The following is a 24,390-nucleotide window of genomic DNA, read 5'->3' as shown; positions in this document are numbered from 1 at the left end:
GTACTAAGCTCTGGGGAAAATACAAGATAATAGGGTTGGACACAGTCTCTGTCCCACATAGGGCTCACAGTCTTAATCCCCATTTTACAGATGAGGTAATTGAGTCAGAGAGATGTTAAGTGACTTGCCCAAGGTCACACAGCAGACAAGTGGCAGAGCTGGGATTAGTACCCAGGTTCTCGGACTCCTAGGCTTGTGCTCTATCCATTGGGTCACTCTGCTTCTCACAGCTTCCTGGGAAACTCTCATCAGTGTCTTGCCCTGGCTCTCCTGCAAATACTGCGAAGCCAAATTTAATTGGTCTGGATTAAGCATCTGCATTGAGTGCAGAATCCTGTATGGCAGGCGCAGGTGGAGCGAGGAAGGAGATGACACAGTCCCTGTGCTTGAGGAAGTAATAATGATAATTGTGGCATTCATTTAGCACTTACTTGGTGCCAAGCACTGCGCCAAATTCTGGGGTAGATACCAGATCATCAAGTCTCTGTCCCACATGGTGCCCACCGTCCACGAAGTGAAGGTGAACGGGTATTTCATCCCCATTTTACAGATGAGGAAATGAAACAAAGAGAAGTTAAGTGACTTGCCCTGGGTCACACAGCAGGGAAGAAGCTAAGTCAGGTTTGGAACCCAGTTCTCCTGACTCCCAGGCCTGTGCTCTTTCCACTGCAGTCTAATCAGTCAACTGATGGTATCTGTTGAGCATTTATTGTGTGCAGACCACTGTACTAAACGTTTGGGAAAGTACCTTGTGACTGAGTTGGTTGACATGATCCCTACCCACAAGGAACTTGGAGTCTGGAAGAGGAGACAGACAGTAAAATAGAATAGAGATAGGGGAAATGGTAGAATATAATACATCTGTATAGCGGGGGTGGGGGTGAGCATCAAAGTGCTTAAGGGGTGCAGTAATAATAATTGTGGTATTTAAGTACTTACTATGTGCCAATCACTGTTCTAAGCACTGGGGTAGTTACAAGCTAATCAGTTTTGACCCAATCCCCGTCCCACATGGGGCTCACAGTCTTAATCCCCATTTTACAGATGAGGTAACTGAGGCACAGAGCAGTTCATTCATTCATTCATTCATTAGTATTTATTGAGCGCTTACTATGTGCAGAGCACTGTACTAAGCGCTTGGGATGAACAAGTCGGCAACAGATAGAGACAGTCTCTGCCGTTTGACGGGCTTACAGTCTAATCGGGGGAGACGGACAGACGAGAACAATGACACTAAACAGCGTCAAGGGGAAGAACATCTCGTAAAAACAATGGCAACTAAATAGAATCGAGGCGATGTACAATTCATTAACAAAATAAATAGGGTAACGAAAATATATACAGTTGAGCGGACGAGTACAGTGCTGTGGGGATGGGAAGGGAGAGGTGGAGGAGCAGAGGGAAAAGGGGAAAATGAGGCTTTAGCTGCGGAGAGGTAAAGGGGGGATGGCAGAGGGAGTAGAGGGGGAAGAGGAGCTCAGTCTGGGAAGGCCTCTTGGAGGAGGTGATTTTTAAGTAAGGTTTTGAAGAGGGAAAGAGAATCAGTTTGGCGGAGGTGAGGAGGGAGGGCGTTCCGGGACCGCGGGAGGACGTGACCCGGGGGTCGACGGCGGGATAGGCGAGACCGAGGGACGGCGAGGAGGTGGGCGGCGGAGGAGCGGAGCGTGCGGGGTGGGCGGTAGAAAGAGAGAAGGGAGGAGAGGTAGGAAGGGGCAAGGTGATGGAGAGCCTCGAAGCCTAGAGTGAGGAGTTTTTGTTTGGAGCGGAGGTCGATAGGCAACCGCTGGAGTTGTTTAAGAAGGGGAGTGACATGCCCAGATCATTTCTGCGGGAAGATGAGCCGGGCAGCGGAGTGAAGAATAGACCGGAGCAGGGCGAGAGAGGAGGAAGGGAGGTCAGAGAGAAGGCTGACACAGTAATCTAGCCGGGATATAACGAGAGCCCGTAATAGTAAGGTAGCCGTTTGGGTGGAGAGGAAAGGGCGGATCTTGGCGATATTGTAGAGGTGAAACCGGCAGGTCTCGGTAACGGATAGGATGTGTGGGGTGAACGAGAGGGACGAGTCAAGGATGACACCGAGATCGCGGGCCTGCGGGACGGGAAGGATGGTCGTGCCATCCACGGTGACGGAGAAGTCTGGGAGCGGACCGGGTTTGGGAGGGAAGATGAGGAGCTCAGTCTCGCTCACGTTGAGTTTTAGGTGGCGGGCCGACATCCAGGTGGAGACGTCCCGGAGGCGGGAGGAGATGCGAGCCTGAAGGGAGGGGGAGAGGACAGGGGCGGAGATGTAGATCTGCGTGTCATCTGCGTAGAGATGGTAGTCAAAGCCGTGAGAGCGGATGAGTTCACCGAGGGAGCGAGTGTAAATGGAGAACAGAAGAGGGCCGAGAACTGACCCTTGAGGAACTCCAACAGTTAAAGGATGGGAGGGGGAGGAGGCTCCAGCGTAGGAGACCGAGAATGATCGGCCAGAGAGGTAAGAGGAGAACCAGGAGAGGACAGAGTCCGTGAAGCCAAGGTGAGATAAGGTATGGAGGAGGAGGGGATGGTCGACAGTGTCAAAGGCAGCAGAGAGGTCAAGGAGGATCAGAATGGAGTAGGAGCCATTGGATTTGGCAAGAAGGAGGTCATGGGTGACCTTAGAGAGAGCAGTCTCGGTAGAGTGGAGGGGACCACCTGGTGAAAAAGACTGAAGTGCCAGGCGGGAAAGAAGCAAGAGCCCAAGAAGGAAGGCCAGATTGAGAATTAACATTTTTTTTCCCCATTCGGAAATAACCCCGTATTTCTTCTCTCACAATATTATCCCTATTCGGAAATAAGCCCGCATTTCTTCTCTCACAATATTATCCCTATCAGCCAAGAGCGTCTAAGAGCTAGAGTTAACTTGCTGTTGAATTCTGCTTGAGAATGTGCCAAGGGAGAATGACGTTGGACTTGTAGTCAGAGGGTAAAGCAAAGGGAGTTGGATTCTAATCCTGGCTCCACCACTTGTCTGCTGTGTGACCTTGTGCAAGTCACAACTTCTCTATGCCTCAGCTCCCTCATGCAAAAAATGGGGATTAAGACTGTGAGCCTCACATGGGACATGGAACTCTGTCTAACCTAATTATCCTGTATCTACCCCATTGCTTAGTACAGTGTCTGGCACATAGTAAGTTCTTAAATACCACTGAAAAAAGTTAAAAAGGAGCTTGAAGAAAATCTACCCCACGAGATGGCTGTGAAAATATACTCCTTTTCATCAAACTCATTCATTCAATAGTATTTATTGAGCGCTTACTATGTGCAGAGCACTGTACTAAGCACTTGGAATGTACAGTTCGGCAACAGAGACAATCCCTGCCCATTGACGGGCTTACAGTCTAGTCGGGGGAGACAGACAGACAAAAACAATAGCAATAAATAGAATCAAGGGGATGTACACCTCATTAACAAAATAAATAGGGTAATAAAGATATATACAAATGAGCAAATGAGCACACTGCTGAGGGGAGGGGAAGGGAGAGCGGGAGTAGCAGAGGGAAAAGGGGGAGACATTGGCAGGTATATTATAAAATGTTTATTTAAAATGCAAACTCTCTCTTGGGCTGCCTGGAAGCAAATCCCCTGGAAACAGGTACCAACAGGTCCCCAGGTCCCTAACCTACAACCTTCAGGTGACCTTCTTAGATAGTGTTTCACCTGTTTAAAAGCACCGCTTACCATCCATAAAGCTGCATTTACTTAATGGAAGTGTTGAGAGCCCTGAGTGGGTTAAATAACCTCCAACTCACCTTGAGATTAATCCCTGGTTACTTCCACTTAGCCCTTGCATATGATTTTACACTGTTTATTCACCCCCTCCCTCAGCACCACAACACTTATGTATATATCCATAATTTATTTGTATTCTACGCTGGGGAAGCAGCGTGGCTCAATGGAAAGAGCCTGGGCTTCGGAGTCAGAGGTCATGGGTTCGACTCCCCGCTCTGCCACTTGTCAGCTGTGTGATGGTGGGCAAGTCACTTAACTTCTCTGTGCCTCAGTTACCTCATCTGTAAAATGGGGATTAACTGTGAGCCTCATGTGGGACAACCTGATTACCCTGTATCTACCCCAGCGCTTAGAACAGTGCTCTGCACATAGTAAGCGCTTAACAAATATCAACATTATTATTATTCTCTGTATCCTCCTCAAGATGCTAAACTCACTGTGGACAGGGAACATGCCTACCAAAAGTTATGTTGTACTCTGCCCACAGTAAATGCTCAATAAATACAATTGATTGCCACCCTAGCATAGGCATGGGGGAAATTGGGCCCTTTCTTCAGGACCAGGGCCTGGACGATTTGGGTTTATTTTAGCCGGCTTAAATTTCTCTCTGGAAAGCGACCCCACCTCCAGAGAGAAGTACGGTCGAGCCTCCTCTTGCCAAGAGACCTTCTGAGGATATGGGATTAGTTGCTAGGATAGCTGATGAAGCTAATTAGGGATAAACAGGGGTCAGGAATAATCCCAGTCCACCTCTGGGTAGATTCTAAGGCTGAATTGACTCCATACACTTTTTCTGGTCTTCCCAGGACAGGACAGCTACATCTCCTCTCTCCCCAAACCTGGACCCTCCCCTCCTTGCACAGCCCCAGGAACCAGACGTCGCCAGGTATATTATAAAATATTTATTTAAAATGCAAAATGATGGTAGTTATAAAAAAGCATTTTAAAAAATATTCCCCTGGTGCCAAATGTTCCACGCACTTGGATATCCCAAAGGGCCCCTAGCATAGTGAGGGACAGATCTCCTTTCTACTGCTGCATAGCAGCAAATCCCAAACCCCGACCTCATTCCGGTGGAATCCACGGCTTTTCAATCACGTCTCCGATCAGTCTTTCGTTTCCCTCTTCAGAAATCAGCTCCGTCCCAAGAGGTATCCACCCGCCTCTATCTGACCTCACTCTCTCCCTCCGTTTCCTCTTGCTCACACTCTCTCTCTCGCACCCACTCTCCCTGGCAGGACTGTCCACTCGCTCCTAGGACGCATGCAGCCTGTTGGTCAGGCTCCTGCCCCCCACAGCCTGCGGCTGCAGTTTGGCCTTCTCCCAGATGAGCTCCCTCTGCTTCTGTGCTTGGATCTTGGCGGCTCGCTGAGCCACGGCCGGGGCTGCCGCTGCCGCCTCCTCCTCCTCCTCCTCTTCCTTCCGCGGCCAGACTCTGGCGGTGAAGGGGCTGCACACGGTCTCCACCAGGCCGATCACGACCCCAAAGAAGGCCAGCACGCTGCCCACCAAGTACAGCTTCGCTAGCTTTCCGTTGGGCTTCTGGGTCATCATCTCCTTAGCGAAGGGGATCAGCTCTTGCATGGTTTCCATTTCGGGCAGCAGGAGTGGTGGCTGTGGGCAGATAGGGAGAGAGAAGCAGAGGTCGGCAGGTGAGTGGGAGATTCGCAGGGGCAGCCCGTTGTGTCCTCCAAACCAGTCCTTATTAGGCTGACACCTCTCCCGGACAAGTGATGGAAGCCCCTAATCAGTTCGAATCTCAAGGTCCTGGTGGCCCTTCACCCATCCGTAACCTGCTAGGAGGCAGCCGGCTCGCTGATTAGACTGTAAACCCGTCAGAGGGCAGGAACCGTCTCTATCTGTTACCGATTTGTACATTCCAAGCGCTTAGTACAGTGCTCTGCACCTAGTAAGCGCTCAATAAATACTATTGAACGAATGAATGAAATGCTCTCTCGGAACACCAGCAGCTGTTGCTGAGCACATACGGGGAGAAACAGTGTGGCCCGGTGGACTGGCCACAGGACTGGGAGCCAGGAGATCCCGGGCTCTAATCTCAGCTCTGCCACTTCTCCTGCTGTGTGACCTTGGGCAAGGAATTTAGCTTCTCTGGTCCTCCCTCAGACCGTGAGGCTCATGCGGGACTGGGGACTGTTTCTGATCTAATAATAATAATGATATGTGTTAGGCGCTTAGTATGTGCCAGGCAATGTTCTAAGTGCTGGGATGGATCGTGGCTCAGTGGAAAGAGCATGGGCTTGGCAGTCAGAAGTCATGGGTTCTAATCCCCACCCTGCCACTTGTCAGCTGTGTGACTTTGGGCAAGTCACAATTTCTGTGCCTCAGCTCCCTCATCTGTAAAATGGGGATTAAGATTACGAGCCTCATGTGGGACAACCTGATCACCTTGTGTCCCCACCAGCATTTAGAACAGTGCTTCGCACATAGAAAGTGCTTAACAAATACCATCATCATCATTATTATTATTACTACAAGCAAATCGGGGTGGACACGGTCCCTGTCCCACATTGGGCTCACAATCTCAATCCCCATTTTACAGATAAGGTAACCGAGGCCCAGAGAAGTGACTTACCCAAGGTCACACGGCCGACAAGTGGCGGAGCTGGGACTAGAACCCAGACTCCCAGGCCCATGCTCTATCCTGATCTGGTTATCATTCATCTCGGCTCCGCCACTTGTCTGCTGCGTGACCTTGGGCAAGTCACTTCACTTCTCTAGGCCTCAAGTGTAAAATGGGAATTGAGACCGCGAGTCCCATGTGGGACAGGGACTGTTTCCAACCTCATTAGTTCGTATCCATCCCAACGCTCAGTACATTGCGTGGCTCAGAATAAGCGCTTAAATTCATTCAATCGCATTCATTGAGCGCTTAACGTATGCAGAGCACCGTACTAGACGCTTGTCATTCATTCAATCGTATCTATCGAGCGCTTACTGTGTGCAGAGCACTCTACTAAGCGCTTGGAAAGTACCGTACGGCAAACAGAGGCATTCCCTGCTCACAACGGGCTCACAAACCTAGCCCAGCGCTTACTACATAGTCAGTGCTTCAGGGGTACTACTAATAATGATTCTTATGGTATTTGTTAAGCGCTTACTATGTGCAGAGCACTGTTCTAAGCGCTGGGGTAGATACAGGGTCATCAGATTGCCCCACGTGGGGCTCACATTTCTTAATCCCCATTTTTAGAGATGAGGTCACTGAGGCCCAGAGAAGTTAAGTGACTTGCCCAAGGTCACACAGCAGACAGGTGGGGGAGGCGGAATTAGAGCCCACGACCTCTGACTCCCAAGCCCGGGCTCTTTCCACTAAGACACGATGCTTCTTATTGTTGTTATCATTATGGGGGAGGGAAGAAGGGCCAGGGAGCCAGGGTGGGTTTCTCCTCCCAAGCCCCGGGGGTCGGGGGTCCCCCATGGAGGCAGGGCCTCCCCTACCTAGCTGGAGGCGGCGGTGAGGAAGGGGCGGTCCGTGGGCCACTAGGACCGGCGGCTCGTCCGGCTCCCTCCCCGGGCGGCGGCGGCGGCGATGGTGGGATGTTCTGGAGGCCGCAGCGAGCGCCGAGCCCCGGCCCGGCCCGCCCTTATAGGCTCTCCCCGGCCAGGCCAAGCCCCCTTCGGGCTCAGTCCCCGCCCCCCGCCCTCCGCCCCCCGTCTGCGCTCAGTTTACAGAGCAGCGCTGGGACCTGCAAGAGTTGGGGAGGGGGCCGTAAGAGCGGGGCAAGAGGCCGGGGAGGCCCCTGGGAGCTGTAAGAGGGGGCTGTAGCAGCAGGGCAGGGGGCTGGAGGAGGGGGCTGGCAGCTGTAAGAGGGGGCATCAGAGCAGGGGGAGGGGGCTGTAGCAGCAGGGCAGGGGGCTGGAGGAGGGGGGAGGGGGCTGGGAGCTGTAAGAGGGGGCGGTAATAATAATGTTGGTATTTGTTAAGCGCTTACTATGTGCAGAGCACTGTTCTAATAATAATAATAATAATAATGTTGGTATTTGTTAAGCGCTTACTATGTGCAGAGCACTGTTCTAAGCGCTGGGGTAGACACAGGGGAATCAGGTTGTCCCACGTGGGGCTCACAGGCTTCATCCCCATTTTACAGATGAGGGAACTGAGGCCCAGAGAAGTGAAGTGACTTGCCCACCGTCACACAGCTGACAAGTGGCCGAGCTGGGATTCGAACCCATGACCTCTGACTCCAAAGCCCGTGCTCTTGCCACTGAGCCATGCTGGGCACTGGGGTAGATACAGGGTAATCAGGTTGCCCCACCTGAGGCTCACAATCTTAATCCTCATTTTACAGATGAAGTAACCGAGGCACAGAGAAGTTAGGTGACCTGCCCACAGTCACACAGCTGACAAGTGGCAGATCCGGCGTTTGAACCCGTGACCTCTGACTCCCAAGCCCCGGCTCTTTCCACCGATCCACACTGTAGCAGCAGGGCAGGGGACTGGAGGAGTGGGGAGGGGGCTGGGAGCTGTAAGAGGGGGCATCAGAGCAGGGGGAGGGGGCTGTAGCAGTAAGGCCGGGGGCTAGGGGAGGAGGGTGTAAGAGCTGGGCTGGGGGCTGGGAGAGGGGGCTGTAGCAGCAGGGCAGGGGGCTGGGGAGAGGGCTGTAAGAGCGGGGCCGGGGGCAAGGGGAGGGGGCTGTAGCAGCAGGGTGGGGGGCCAGGAGAGGGGGCTGTAGCGGCAGGGCTGGGGGCTAGGGGAGGTGGGTGTAAGAGAGGGGCTGGGGGCCGGGAGAGGGGGCAGGAGCTGCAGGGCAAGGGGCTGGGGGAGGGGGCCGGGAGCTCTGAGAGGGGGCTGTAACAGCAGGGTAGAGGATCTGGGGAGGGGGCTGTAACACCGGGGGTGGGGGCCGGGGAAAGGGACTGTAAGAGTCGGGCCGGGGGAGTGGGCAGGAAGCTCTAAGTGGGGACCGGAACAGCCGGGGAGGGGTTGTAAGAGCAGGGCAGGAGGCAAGGAGTGGGTCCTGTAGCAGCAGGACTGGGGGGGCTGGGGGAGGGGGCTAGGAGAGGGGGCTGTAAGGGCTGAGGAGGGGGCTGTAGCAGCAGGAGAGGGGGCAGAGGGAGGGGGCTGGCAGGGAGGGTGGGGGCCATGCGGTTTGCACGCTGGGGCCATGTGAGCAGGGCAGGACAGGGACGTGCCGGAGGGCCCAGGGCCCGCGGGGGAGAGGTCAGAGGTCAGCGCGGAGTGGCCCATCCCGGCCCGGCCCTCTCTATATAGGAGTCTAGTTCTTACGGGGCCCTTTCTTCGTGCTTTTGAAGGGTAAGGTGGCGGGGGAGCCGGGCCACAGGCACCCCTTTGGAGCTGGCTTTGCAGAAAAAATCTCCAGAGCTTTAATGTTTAAGCTTTGAGGTTCGTGACTTTCATTCATTCATCAGTCGTATTTATTAAGAACTCACTGCGTGCAGAGCGCTGTACTGTGCTCTGTGATCTGAACACTGCTTTTTGTGCAGAGCTTTCCTCATCCGGGGTCCTTGTCCCGGGAGAGGATAGGGCAGGGAAAGCGAGAGGCCGGAAGATGAGGGATCTATCCCAGTGAATTGACCCCTTCTCTCGCCGTAAAAAACAAAAAACAGATGCTTGCCCGTTTAACTTGTATTTTCCCCAGTGCTTAGAACAGTGCTTCACGTATAACAAGCGCTCAACAGGTACCACAATAAACACGAGAGTCTTGACGTCAGAAGCAGACCGTTCCGATCAATAACAGTGCGGTAACTGAACTGCTGAACTCGGAAGCTGATCGATAGTCCCTCCACAGATACTGCGAATGTGCACACGACTGGGATACTCGTAGAAGCGGCGTGGCTCAGTGGAAAGAGCCTGGGCTTGGGGGTCAGGGGTCATGGGTTCGAATGCCGGCTCTGCCACTTGTCAGCTGTGTGACCGTGGGCAAGGCACTTACCTTCTGTGTGCCTCAGTTACCTCATCCGTAAAATGGGGATTAACTGTGAGCCTCACGTGAGACAACCCGATTACCCTGTATCTACCCCAGCTTAGAACAGTGCTCTGCACATAGTAAGCGCTTAACAAATACCAACATTATTATTATTATACTTTGGCAACGAAGCGTTGCCGGTTCTTCCGCAGAACCTGCTCCGCGAGCTGCTCGCAGGCCCACTTGTTTGCACTTCTGGAATGCGTGGTCTGGGTGTACCTTAGTCCTAACTGGAAAAGAATGTGTAGCTTTGGAATTTGGAGGTTCACTGCTAAGAGGCCTAGAGCAGTCAGAGGAGTCGTGTGCATATTTGTGGGTAGGTGTGTATGCATATACCATAGCGGTGCATGACCCTGCTACCTCCTGTGCTTCAGAGTCGTGCCTAGCATGTTCACATATGGGTTGAGCAGCACATGCATGCGTGTCCCCGGGGGCCTGGGGAGGAGGAGGGGGCGTCTTGCTAAGAATAGTATCTGCATAAACGCTGAGATTTGAATGTGTGATAAGGGCTAGCCCAGGGCAAAGGGACATCTGCGAAATCCATTTCCAGGCCTTATCATTTTAAATGGTGGTATTCTTAAATTAAAAAAAAAAAATGCTTAGCGCAAGGCAAGTGGAGCAGCCAGGTGTATATTTTCAAGAGAGTCCATTTCTTTCCCATTCAGGGGCTTGGAGAGGGTAGGAGAGACAGGGTGGGAGATGATGAAGGTGTAGGATGGGTTGGATTGACTTTGGCCAGGATTAGGGCATTGCCCTTTGTGTAAACTGGATTTTGTAACTAATATCTCAGATTTAGCAAAGTAGAGCAAAGGACTCACTCTTTCAGGTTGTGGCGGGGAGGGGAGGGGAGAAGGAGTGGGGAGGCACTCTGAGAGGGTGGAAGAACTCAAGCCTGCCAGAAAATTGCAAAACCTCAATGATGAAATCTTGCAACAGTTTGGGCAGATGGTGCCTTGAGCCCTGGGGCAGGAGCAGTGAAAGTGTTTCAGAGATCAGAGATTTTTATTAGTCTGAATTGTTATTTATTTTAGGATGATTCTTTGGGCAGAGAGTCTCCAGGTTCTGAGAGTGGGGAGCAAGTCTTAATAATTGTAGTGTTATTAAGCACTTGTTTATCTAGCTCTGGGCTTGATAAAAGATTTGACACACTTTCTGTCCCACATGGGACAGTCTAAGGGAAAACATGTTTCATCCCTATTTTACAGATGAAGCATAGAGAAGTTAATAATAATAATAGTAGTAATGTTGGTATTTGTTAAGCGCTTACCATGTGCCAAGCACTGTTCTAAGTGTTGGTAATTGTGAAGCGCTTACTATGTGCCGAGCACTGTTCTAAGCGCTGGGGTAGACGCAGGGGAATCAGGTTGTCCCACGTGGGCCTCACAGTCTTAATCCCCATTTTACAGATGAGGTCACTGAGGCACCGAGAAGTGAAGTGACTTGCCCACAGTCACACAGCTGACAGGTGGCCGAGCCGGGATTCGAACCCATGACCTCTGACTCCAGAGCCCGTGCTCTTTCCACTGAGCCACGCTGGGGTAGACACAAGGCAATCAGGTTGTCCCACGTGGGGCTCACAGTCTTCATCCCCATTTTACAGATGAGGTAACTGAGGCACAGAGAAGTTAAGTAACTTGCCCAAGGTCCCACAGCTGACAAGTGGCAGAGCCAGGATTAGAATAATAATAATGTTGGTATTTGTTAAGCGCTTACTATGTGCAGAGCACTGTTCTAAGCGCTGGGGTAGACACCGGGGAATTTGGTTGTCCCACGTGGGGCTCACAGTCTTCATCCCCATTTTACAGATGAGGGAACTGAGGCCCAGAGAGGTTAAGTGACTTGCCCACAGTCACACAGCTGACAAGTGGCAGATCTGGGATTCGAACTCATGACCTCTGACTCCAAAGCCCATGCTCTTTCCACTGAGCCACGCTGCTAGAACCCTTGAGCCAGTACAATACAGCAAATTTGCACATACCTGTAATTTATTTTAATGTCTGTCTCCCTCTCTAGACGGTAAACTCTCTGTGGGCAGAGAACGTGTCTCTCAACTCTGTTGTACTGACTCTCCGAAGCAGTTACTACAATGTTCTGCCTCAGTAAGTGCTCGATGAATACCACTGATTGATACGTCATAAGTGCTGTAGAGCCGAGGGTGGGCTGAATATCTTTTTTTCTTTTTAATTAAGCACTCTCTGGGGTAGATACAAGGTAATCAGGTTGGACACAGTCCATGTACCTCATGGGGTTCACAGTATTAATCCCTATTTACCAGATGAGGTAACTAAGGCACAGAGCAGGAAAGTGACTTGCCCAGGGTCACACAGCAGACAAGTGGCATAGCCAGGATTGGAACCCAGGTTCTTCTGACTTCCATGCCCGTGCTCTATCCACTAGGCCATGCTGCTTCTCAAATGCTTAAAGGGTCAATGAAGTTGGGAGAAGGCATAGGGGAAATGAGAGTTTAACAAATCCTATAGCTAATCAGTACTGTTATTATTATGAAAATAAAATGATATGGTTAGGTAAGCTTGTCCATCAAGCCTCTCCCAGCCTTCACCTCCACCCCTGACTCCGCATCAGCCCAAAGTCCCACACATGCAAGGACACACGTAGCCCGTCATAAGCCCTTAAGTCAGAGGCCCGTTCAGTTTTCCATTGCGTCCGTGCTAACACGCAGCCGAAAGCCCGAAGCCTGGTCACCGGAAGGAGCAATGGCGTTGCCTTGTCGCTGCTTCTCCTTTCTCACATCCTGCTGCGTTCGTCACAGGTTTGTCATTTCTTCTCTTGAGGCCCGGCTGGCTGCCACCGTGATTTTGCCATCAGTCACGGCTGTTGACCTCATCTAGGATGGGATTTTCTTGGATTTCGGAGGCTGGGTCAGATGACTGCAGCCTGGGTGTTTTTTGTGCAGTCCCATGGCAGGGTGCTCCGGCCCCGAGAGGTGTGCTTTGAAGGCAGTGGGGCCCATTGGGTAGAGCTCAGTCTTGGGAGTCAGGAGGTGCCGGGTTCTAATACCGGCTCCGCCATTTCTCTGCTGTGTGACTTTGGGCAAGTTCCTTCAGCTTTTTGTGCCTCAGTAACCGAAAACATTCAGTCGATGTCTCCCCACTCCTCAAGAACCTTCAGTGGCTGCCCACCCACCTTCGCTTTAAACAGAAACTCCTTACCATTGGATTTAAAGCACTCAAACAGCTTGCTCCATCCTACCTCACCTCACTAATCTCTTACTACAGCCCAGTCCACACACTCCACTTTCCTAGCTCCACTTTACTCACTGTACCCCCATCTCATCTATCTCACTGCCAACCCCTTTCCCACATCCTACCCCTAGCCTGGCACTCCCTCCCCCTCCATATTCGTCAGGCCACTTCTCTCTCCGTCTTCAAAGCATTATTAAGATCACATCTCCTCCAAGAGGCCTTTCCCGATTAAACCTTCTTTTCCCTGTCTCACTCTCCCATCTGCATCCTCTGCGCACTTGGATCTGAAACTAGACGAGACTGTGAGCCCATTGTTGGGTAGGGATTGTCTCTATTTGTTGCCGAATTGTACTTTCTAAGCGCTTAGTACAGTAGAGAAACAGCGTAGCTCAGTGGAAAGGGCAAGGGCTTGGGAGTCAGAGGTCGTGGGTTCGAATCCCGGCTCTGCCACTTGGCAGCTGCGTGACTGTGGGCAAGTCACTTAACTTCTCTGTGCCTCAGTTACCTCATCTGTAAAATGGGGATGAAGACTGTGAGCCTCACGTGAGACAACCTGATGACCCTGTATCTACCCCAGCGCTTAGAACAGTGCTCTGCACATAGTAAGCGCTTAACAAGTACCAACGTTATTATTATTACTCTGCACACAGTAAGCGCTCAGTAAATACCATTGAATGAATGAATGATTGAGACCTTTGGACACTGGATATTTTCCCTATCCCTACCCCCACAGCATTAGAAGCAGCGTGGTTTAGTGGTAAGAGCACGGACTCGGGAGTCAGAGGACGTGGATCCTAATCCTGGCTCCGCCACTTGTCTGCTATGTGACCTTGGGCAAGTCACTTTACTTCTCTGGGCCTCTGTTACTTCATCTGTAAAACGGGGCTGAAGACTGTGAGCCCCACATGTGACAAACCAATTACCCTGTATCTACCCCAGCACTTAAAACGGTGCTTGGGACATAGTAAGCGCTTAACAAATACCAACATTATTTATGTCCGTATCTTTAAATTTCATATTATAGCTTACTCATTTGTATTAATGATGGTCTCCTTCTCTAGACTGTAAGCTCTTTATGGGCAGGGAATCTGTCTACTAATTCTGTTGTATTCTCCCAAGTGCTTTGAACAGTGTTCTGCACATAGTAAGTGTTCAATAAATACCATTGATTGCTTCATTACCTCATCTATAAAATGGGGATTAAGACTGTGAGACCCTTATGGGGCAGCTTGATTAGCTTGTATCTACCCCAGCTCTTAGTACAGTGCCTGGCACTTCAGAGTTTAATACCACAAAAGAAAGGGCAGGGACCCCCTCTGTTGTTCTGTCTGTAGCCTGGAGCCTATATCTGGGTACCCCTCTGGGGTGACTCATTACAAAGTGTCTCTGTAGTGTAGACCCCCTCTTAGGTGGACAACCTCGTTACAATGTGTGTTTTTGTGTTTTATGGTATTTGTTAGGCGTTTACTATTTACAATGCACAGTATTAAGCACTGGGGGAGGAACAAGATAGTAAGGTTGGATGCAGTCCATGTTCCACAGGGGGCTCTTCTTTAATAATGTTGGTATTTGTTAAGCGCTTACTATGTGCCGAACACTGTTCTAAGCGCTGGGGTAGATACAGGGTAATCGGGTTGTCCCACGTGAGGCTCACAGTTAATCCCCATTTTACAGATGAGGTAACTGAGGCACAGGGAAGTGAAGTGACTTGCCCACAGTCACACAGCTGACAAGTGGCAGAGCTGGGATTCGAACTCATGACCCCTGACTCCCAAGCCCGTGCTCTTTCCACTGAGCCACACTGCCCCCCTAGGGAGTTCTCTGCATTCTGGGTGGGCTCTTCTGGGGGTTTCTCTTTAGCAGACAGATCATCCCCAAGCCCAAACCACCCCCAGATGGTGGAACCCTTTCTTTCACAGGGAAGATGAGTCAGAGCCCTCTGGCTTACCCAAGGCCGGTCCCATCAGGGAGCGGAAAGGGGAAATGTGTCCTCATTTCACTTCTTCCAACAGCCCTTTAGCGAAACGTTCGCTCCTTCACGTCGCGAGCACGCCATGGATGGGGACACTGAAGGTCCTATAGAGGGCAGGTATTTCCTCCCCATCCTCTTACCCACCATCTGTCTACCTTTAGGGTTTTCATCCCAAACCATTCCAAGCTCAGCAATTTTGCATAGATCTGAACCTCTTCCCAGAAATGAGGAGGGCCAGGCTTTGTAAGCTATGTTTATTCTCACAGTGGCCTCACTTTCCAATAATTACGGCATTTGTTCAGTGCTTACTAAGAGTCAAGCATCGTTCTAAGCGCTGGGGTAGATACAACTTAATCAGGTCAGACACAATCATGTCTCACTTGGGGATCACAGTTTAAGTGGGAAGGAGAATGGGTATTTTTTTTTAATGGCATTTGTTAAGCACTTACTATGAGCCAGGCATTGTACTAAGCACTGGGGGAGATAGAAAATAATCAGTTTCATTCACTCATCCATTCAGTCATTTATTGAGCGCTTACTGTGTGCGGAGCACTGTACTAAGCACTTGGAAAGTACAATTCGTCAACAAATAGAGACAATCCCTACCCAACAATGGGCTCACAGTCCAGAAGTGGGGAGACAGACAACAAAACAAGTAAGCAGGTTGAACACAGTCCATGAGCCACAGCCACAATCCCCATTTTACAGATGAGGTAACAAGTTCATTCAATCATATTAATTGAGCACTTACCTTATGGAGAACACAGTATTAAGTGCTTGGGAGAGTACAATACAACAATAAACAGACACATTCCTTGCCCACAGTGAGCTTGGCAGTCTAGAGGGTGGCGGACCTGTTATTAGAACCCAAGTCCTCTGACTCCCAGACCCATACTCTTTCCATTAGGCCACACTGCTTCTCTGTCTGTTGAAGCTTACCATAGGAAGGCAGGGCTTCGATGGAGTGTTAATGAGTAGTGGAAGAAATTACGCCTTTGCTTTGACAGTGTTTTCAGGGGCTTCCGTCAGTCAATCACATTTATTGAGCACTTACTGTTTACAGAGCGTAGTAATAATAGTAATAATAATGGTATTTGTTAAGCTCTTACTATGTGCCAAGCACTGTTCTATGTGCCAGGGTAGATACAAGGTAATCACGTTGTCTCATGTGGGGTTCACAGTCTTAATCCCCGTTTTTCAGATGAGGTAACTGAGGCACAGAGAAGTTAAGTGACTTGTCCAAAGTCACACAGCTGACAAGTACTAATCACTTGGGAGTGGACGATATAATGGAGTTGGTCGACACATCGCTGAAGGGTCTGGAGCCATGGGGTCAGTCCAGGGGACAGTTCAATCAGAGATCAAGTTGAGGAATAAGGACAGTGGAAATCGCTTTAAGATGTCCCCATTTCCTGGGGTTGGATTAAGAACTGAGGGAAGTTAAGTAAGTGGCAGTAGTAACTATAGTATTTATTGAGTGCCTATTGGAAAATACTAATTACTGTGGTATTTGTAAAAGTGTTACTATGTGCCAAACAATTTACTAAGTGCTGGGTTTGATACGAAATTATCGGGTCAGACAGAGTCCCTGACCCACTTGGGACTCCAGATCTAAGGGGGAAGGAAAGCAGATGAAGAAATTGAGGCACAGAGAAGTGAAGTGACTTCCCCCATGTCACCCAGTTAGCAAGTAGAAGAGCTGGAATTAGAATTCAGATCCTCTGATTCCCAAAAATGCAGTACGCTAAGTGCCTGGGAAAGTATAGCAGAAGTACAAATTATGTCCTCTGCCCACAGGAGCTCACACTAACTGGAGACAGAGAATCGGGTGCAGCTCAACAATTCAGTCCTGCCATGGATTCAGGTAGTGCCATCCTAAAGGAGCCTGTGCCTCGGTATGAGCCAAGGTCTTTCCCACTGGTGACTGGGATGCCCGGGCCTGTATTTTCACAGGAAATTACCTAAGAACTAACCGCTTCTGCCAGCTCCTTACCATCTGGCCTCCTCTTTACCTTCCGCTAGTGGAAAGAGCAAGGATGTGGGAGTCAGGAGATATGGGATCTAGTCCCAGCTCTACCATCTGCCTGCTGAGTGGCCTTGGGCAAGTCACTTAATCTCTCTGGACCTCCTTTTCCTCATTTAAAAAATGAGATATACCTGTTTTCTCTTCCTTTTAGAATATGAGCCTCATGCGGGGCAGGGACTGTGTTCAATCTGATTATTTTATATCTACGCCAGTTGGTTAAACACTATTTTTGGCTTAACAAGTACCTTATATCTGTGGAGTCCCCTTGGGCAGCCCTTCTTCCTCTTGACCCCACCTATCAATTATATTTATCATATTTATTGAGTGCTTACTGTGTGCAGGACACTGTGCTAAGCACTCAGGAGAGTACCACACAATATAGCAGATACATTCCTTGCGCACAAGGAGCATCTCCTCTTGATAAATGATAAATGATGAGGTGTGGGAAGAATCAGAGACAATATGAGGGAGAGTGGTGTAGCCCCAGTCTCTTGGCTAGTGGAAAGAGCATGGGACTAGGAATCGGGACACCCAATTTCCAATCCCAGCACCACCACTGGCCTGCCGTGTGGTCTCGAACAAGTCGCTTCACCGTACCTCAATTTCCTCAATATAGATATCTGTTCTCCCTTCATCTTTGACTGTGAGCTCACTGTGGGACAAGGACCATGTCCGATTTGATTGTCTTGTATCTATCCCAGTGCTTGACACATAGGAAGCTCCTAATAAATACCGTTATCGCAGCAGCTCATGGCCAGTAGAAGCTGTCAGCTTGAGAAAGAACAAGTTGCCCCATTGCTTCAGGCATCAGGGTGTGCAAAGCACTGTAGAAGGGGAGACAGACATTATTGTAAATAGATAAATAAATTACAGATAAATACAAATGTGCTGTGGGGACGGAGGGAGGATGAATGAAGGAGCAAGTAAGAGCGCTGCAGAAGGGAGTGGGAGAAGAGGAGAGGAAGGCTTAGTCAGCGAAGGCTGCTTGGAGGAGATGGGCCTTCAATAAAGTTTGAAGGTGGGGGGAGCATTTATCTGTCTGACATGAGTAGGGAGGGTATAGAGAAGCAGCGTGGCTCAGTGGAAAGAGCACGGGCTTTGGAGTCAGAGGTCATGAGTTCGAATCCCGGCTCTGCTACTTGTCAGCTGTGTGACTGTGGGCAAGTCACTTCACTTCTCTGGGCCTCAGTTCCCTCATCTGTAAAATGGGGATGAAGACTGTGAGCCCCACGTGGGACAACCTGATTCCCCTGTGTCTACCCCAGCGCTTAGAACAGTGCTCTGCACATAGTAAGCGCTTAACAAATACCAACATTATTATTATTATTATTCTTCCAGGCCAGAGGTAGGATAAGAGCGAGAGGTCGGCGGTGAGATAGAAGAGATCGTCTGCAGCACCTTACACCTTGGCTCCTGATTGAGGGCTGAAGTCACTCCCGCCCACCAACACACTTTATGCTTAGTGAATGACAGTTCCCACAACCCAAGTGATTCTTGGCTTTTCCACTGTCCTGTTTGGATCAATCAATCGTATTGCTTGAGAGCTTACTGTGTGCAGAGCACTGTACTGCTTGGGAGAGTTCAATGTAACAGTTGGTATACATGTTCCTTGCCCACAACAAATTTACAGTTTAGAAGGGGAGGCAGACATTAATATAAGTGAATTAATTACAAATATGTACATAAGTGCTGTGGATCTGAGGGGTGAATAAAGGGTACAATCCAAGTGCAAAAGTAACGCAGAAGGGCAAGGGATAAGAGGAAATGAGGGTTTAGTTGGAGATGAGTCAGTAATGAATCCTCCCTTGTGTGAGTCAGTGTGAATCCTTGTATCCTCTCCAGCGCTTAGAACAGTGCTTTGTACATAGTAAGCGCTTAACAAACGCCATCATTATTATTATTATGAATGTGAGAATCAATAAGGCCACACCAGTCAGGCTGACGTTCTTTTTCCTTATGTTTTTCTTTTTTTTGTTATGGTACTTGTTAAGTGTTTACCATGTGCCAGGCATTATACTAAGCATTGGGGTAGGTACGAGATAATCACAGTGGACACAGTCCCTGTCCCACACAGGGCTCACAGTTCAAGTTGGAGGGAGGACAATTAAACCTCATTGTACAGATAAGGTAACTGAGGCACAGAGAAGTTAAGTGACTTGCACAGCAGACAAATGGCAGAACTGGGATTAGATCCCAGGACTTCTAACTCCCGGGTCCACGGGTTTTTCCACTAGGCCATGCTAAGGAAGGGTAGGGAAAAGGGAAGATGGAGGGGTTGGGGAAACAGAATCCTTCAGAGAGAGCCCAGGGTAAAGATCTGGATGGTTTCCAGAAAGAGAAAGGATCTATTTCAGGGAGAGTGAGGTGGAATCATGTATCCTGGCACTGAGACAACTGTTATAATAATCCAGGACTGATGCAATAGGCCAGGAAATCTAATCCACCCCAGCAACAGGGAAGACGTACAGAGAAATTCTTCTTGAACCTTGGGTTTGGGGATTTGGGATTCATGAGGGGAGGTGGGATTACTGCTTTGGAAGGAAAAAAAAATACTGATTTTTCTTTCTTTTACAGTCTTCACTTCTTAATCAACGGTCTTTACTGTGTACCTTCTATGTGCCGATCACTGGAACACTGTACTAAGTGTGAGGACGAGTACAATAAAGTTGATAAATATGATCTTTGCCCTCAGAGAATTTACAATCTAGTGGGGAAAACAGATGCTAGAATCAACTATAGTTAGGGGAAAGTAATAGAGAACAAATAAATACACACACATTTTATATATATATATATATACATATATATATATATATATATATAATAATGTTGGTATTTGTTAAGCGCTTACTATTTGCAGAGCACTGTTCTAAGCTCTGGGGTAGGTTCAGGGTAATTAGGTTTTCCCACATGAGGCTCAAAGTCTTAATTCCCATTTTACAGATGAGGTAACTGAGGCACAGAGAAGTTAAATGACATGCCCACAGTCACACAGCTGACAAGCGGCGGAGCGGGGATTTGAACCCATGACCTCTGACTCCCAAGCCCGCGCTCTTTGCATTGAGCCACGCTGCTTCTCTAATATATCTGTGTGTAAGTGTATATGTGTATATATATATTTGTGTGTATGCTTATATGTGTGTATATTTGTTGTGTGTGTGTACATATATATATATATAGAGAGAGAGAGTGGGAGTGTTTTAGTACTTAGTGTGAAAGTTCTGAAGTGGCAGTAGGAGAAATATAAGGTGGAAAGCTTAGGGATTAATCAAGGAAGGCCTTCTGGTAGATGTAGGATTTCAGAGAGGCTTGGAAGGTGTTGAAATTAGTGATCAGTTGGATGGGAAAGGAGAAGGAATTCCATGCAGAAGCGAAGGTAGGAGCAAGAGGTCAATGTTGGGGAAGAGGTGAGAACGAGGCACGGTGAATAGTCTAGCTTGATAGGAATGAAGAGCACCAATTGGGGTGTGATGGAAAAAGAATGGATGAGTAGGAGGGATAGAGCTGTCTGAGTTATTTAAGGTACACTTCTAGGCCTTGAATGAGGGGCTTAATTTTCTTCTGGGTGAGCAGCCTAGCTCCTAGGAAAATTGGATTGATGGAAGTTCAAACTCTAGAGATCAACAGTGCTGACACATTGTTGTTGTTGTTGAAGAATCGTGTCCGACCCATAGCGATGCCATGGGCACATCTCTCCCAGAATGCCCCTCCATCTACAGTCGTTCTGGTAGTATCTCCATAGAGTTTTCTGGTAAAGATATGGAAGTGGTTTACCACTGCCTCCTTCCGTGCAGTAAACCTGAGCCTCTGCCCTCGACTCTCTCCCATGCTGTTGCTGCCCAGCACAGTGGAGTTTTAACTTGTAGCGGGTTGCCTTCCTCTTGCTAGCCACTGCCCAAGCTAGGAATGGAATGGATATGCCTCTATCTGACTATCCCTCCCATTGTCGAGACTGGTAGAGTACTGGAAACTCTCCAGGTGTGACTCCGAGAAGTGGCTTGACACCCAGTAAGGGCTTAACAAATTCCATCATTATTATTATTAACAAAATAAATCAATGAATCAGTGGCATTTGCCGAGTCCTGACTATGGGCTGATAATAATGACGTTGGTATTTGTTAAGCGCTTACTATGTGCAGAGCACTGTTCTAAGCGCTGGGATAGACAGGGTAATCAAGTTGTCCCATGTGAGGCTCACAGTTAATCCCCATTTTACAGATGAGGCAACTGAGGCACAGAGAAGTGAAGTGACTCGCCCACAGTCACACAGCTGACAAGGGGCGGAGCCGGGATTCGAACCCATGACCTCTGACTCCCAAGCCCGGGCTCTTTCCACGGAGCCACGCTGCTTCTCTTAGCGTGGTACTAAGTGCTTAGGAGAGTCCCTGGCCTCTAGTGGCTTTCAATTAAATGGGGAAGTCAGGCAGACATATTATTTTAACAGGTACAGGGAGCAGGAGAAAGAAACTGAGGTAAGTGCTAGCATGAATACGTCAGGTTGAAATAGCTGAGTAAATAATTCAGTATGCATTTAGTGGTCATGATGAGTACCGGTACATAACTGCTCAAGGTGGCTACTGGGTCGATGTGCCTTGTGGTGTAGGGAATTAATTGGGGGGAGGCTTCTTGGTGGAGTTGTATTTTCATTAGGACTTTAAGATAATAATAAATGTGGTATTTGTTAAGTGCTTCCTGTGTAACACTGAGGTGCATACAAGCAAATTGAGTTAGACACAGTCCCTATCCCACGAGGGGCTCACAGTCTCAACCCCCATTTTACAGATGAGGTAACTGAGACCCAGAGAAGTGAGGTGACTTGCTCAAGGTCACACAGCAGACAGGTGGCAGAACTGGGATTAGAAGGCATGAACCTTTGACTCCCAGGCCTGTGTTTTATCCACTATGGAGAGTAAGTCAGTCAACTGTATTTACTGAGTGCTTACTGTGTGAAGAGCACCGTATTAAGCGATTGGGGAATACAATAATATAACAGATACATTCCCTGTCACAATGAGCTTATAGTCTAGAGGCAGAGACACGCATTAATATCAATAGCAGATATTGATAATAATCACTGTGGTATTTGTTAAGCGCTTACTTTGTGGCAGGCACTGTACTAAGAGCTGGGGTGGATACAAGTGAATTGGGTTGGACACGGTTCCTGTCCCACATGGGGCTCTCAGTCTCACAGACAAGCTTTAGCCTGATGAGCTTGAAGGGAGGAGGAGTTCCAGGGAGGAGGAAAAGGCCTATGTCAGGGCTTGATCTCCCTTTCTTTCCTGGGCGCAGCTGGGGGCCTGGCCATAGGAACCTGTCTCCTTAAAGCCCTATTGGAAAAATACCACTCCTCCTTCCCATCAGCCTTCTGTCATCCCTCCAGGCTACAGAGGAGCCTGTCTTGCAACTTTCTTCTCCTTTTTACCTGATTGGCTTCCTCCCTCCTCCTCCCACCTCCCCTCCCTTGCCCATCTACCCCGCCACTAGCGTAGCTGAGAGATCTCCTGGGTTTTAGAAGCCCTGGAAAGCCAGAAAATGGCCCAGCCCAAGGACTGTTTCAGTTAAGAGCACATGGAGTCCAGCCAGATCGAGCTTCTTGGCTTCTTTTCTCTTCTGACCATTTAGGTAGATGACACTGGGTCTTTTTGCCAAGCTGGAGCCATTGACATGGACAGGTGAGAAGTGACTTGCAGCCTTATTGCTTCAGGGGACGGTTCCAGCTTGTCAGTGGGTCAATCTCCTTTGGTTTTCCCATTGAAAAGGATCTCTCTGGGGCCCAGTCCAGCTGGCCCAGGAGGAGTGGAGGGCCTCTGGGGAAGAAGAGGAACAAGTGAATAGGGTCTTTGATGACTCGGATTGAATGATGGGCTTTCAATATTTCTCCAGTGGTTCACATTTTTTTTTAATGATATTTGGAAAGTGTTTACTTACTGTGTGCTGGGCACTGGGGAGGAGACAAGATAATCAGGATGGATACAGTCCATGTCCCACATGGGACTTACAGTACTAACCCCCATTTTACAGATGAGGTAACTGAGGCTCTGAGAAGCAAAGTGACTTGCCCAAAGTCACACAAGAAAGAAGTAGGGGAGCTGGAATTAGAACCCAGGGCCTTCTGACTTCCAGGTCTGTGCTCTATCCATTCGACTCACTGCTTCTTGTTTCTCAGTGTGGGGCGGGTGGGCTATGAGGGGAGATTGAATATAAAAATGAAGACCTGGCCTGTGCATCTTGAATTTAGCAAATTATGACAAGGACTATGACTGATCTGATTATCTTATATCTACCCCAGTGCTTAGTATAGTGCTTGGCACAGAGCAAGAGCTTACAAATTGCACAGTTATTATAACCAGTAGGCCCTGAGGGACAGGTGCATGGTGAATGCTGGGCTCTGAGAGGGAGATATGCAGCCTTGATGCCATTCATGGGCCCAGAGTCTGATGGCTGTGGTTCCAGAGAACCCGGCTGCCATCCTGGGAATTCTAAGATGTCCCTACCACCTGAGGAAATGTGTTTTCCTCAGGGGACAAATTTTTTTTATGGTATTCATTAATGACTGATTCTCTGATCAAGACATTAATGCTAGGAAAAGTCCAGGGAAAACGAGGATGAGGCAGACCAGGAGCTAGATGGATAGAGATCATAACAATGATAATGGAAGGACCGTTAGAACAGTTGTGGATTATGGCAGAAGACGAGATGTTCTGGAGGAAGTACGTCCATGGAGTCGCTATGAATCGGAAATGACTGAACAGCACTTACTACTACTACTGCTAATAATTCATTAAGCACTTATTATGTGTCAGACACTGTAAAGAGTGCTGGGGTAGATCTAAGTTAATCAAATTGGACAAAGTCCAATGTCCCACAAGGGGTTCACAGTCTTAATCCCCATTTTACAGATGAGGTAACTTAGGTCGAGAAAAGTTGTGACTTGTCCAAGGTTACACGAGTGACAAGAGTCGGAGTCGGGACTAGAACCCAGGTTCTCTGATTCCCAGTTCCTCAGACTCTGACTATCCATTAGGCCACACTGCTTCCCGCTTCCCAGCGTGTGGGTTACAGCAGAAGCCGGTGGTTGGCTTGGAGGAGAAGGTCTCTCGCATGTTTGCTGCAAACCCCAAAGGGGACAATGGCATTTACCTTGGAAGAAGACATCAATGTCCCTGCTGCAGCCAGAGCCTGGCATGCCAGTTAAAATAATCGTAATACCTTGGTTGATGTATGGTGTGTTTCTTCCCAAAGTGCTCCCACAATACATAGCTCACTCTTGCCCTCTTAACAGCTCTGTGATAAGGTGACAACGAATAGAACGCGGGTCTGGGAGGCAAAAGGACCTGGGTTCTAATTCCGGCTCTGCCACTTGTCTACTGTGTGACCTTGGATAAATTACATAACTTCTCTGTGCCTCTGTGACTGACAAAGCTGCCCTGAGGCAGGGGGAAGGACGAAAAGATTCATTCAGTAGTATTTATTGAGCACTTACTATGT

At 49.1% G+C, this 24,390-nt stretch overlaps 2 protein-coding genes across 3 annotated transcripts in view; one reads left to right on the top strand and one right to left on the bottom strand.

Moving 5' to 3' along the window:
* Nucleotides 1–24,390, top strand: part of LAMB3 (laminin subunit beta 3) — a 148,734-nt gene that overhangs the window by 52,038 nt on the left and 72,306 nt on the right. The gene's annotated exons all lie outside the window — the stretch shown is intronic.
* On the bottom strand, nucleotides 4,641–7,319 carry G0S2 (G0/G1 switch 2). Its single transcript, XM_029069497.2, has 2 exons — nucleotides 7,213–7,319; nucleotides 4,641–5,367 (listed from the first exon to the last, which is right to left on the bottom strand). The coding sequence occupies exon 2, from the start codon at nucleotides 5,344–5,346 to the stop codon at nucleotides 5,008–5,010; it is 339 nt and encodes a 112-aa protein (XP_028925330.1). The 5' UTR covers nucleotides 5,347–5,367; nucleotides 7,213–7,319; the 3' UTR covers nucleotides 4,641–5,007.

The sequence above is a fragment of the Ornithorhynchus anatinus genome, chromosome 7, assembly GCF_004115215.2.
Source record: "Ornithorhynchus anatinus isolate Pmale09 chromosome 7, mOrnAna1.pri.v4, whole genome shotgun sequence".
Lineage (NCBI taxonomy): Eukaryota > Metazoa > Chordata > Mammalia > Monotremata > Ornithorhynchidae > Ornithorhynchus > Ornithorhynchus anatinus.
This window is presented reverse-complemented; position numbering and strand designations above follow the sequence as displayed.

Coding starts and splice junctions, on each gene's coding strand:
- G0S2 (XM_029069497.2), bottom strand. CDS start 5,346: ATGGAAACCATGCAAGAGCTGATCCCCTTCGCTAAGGAGATGATGACC.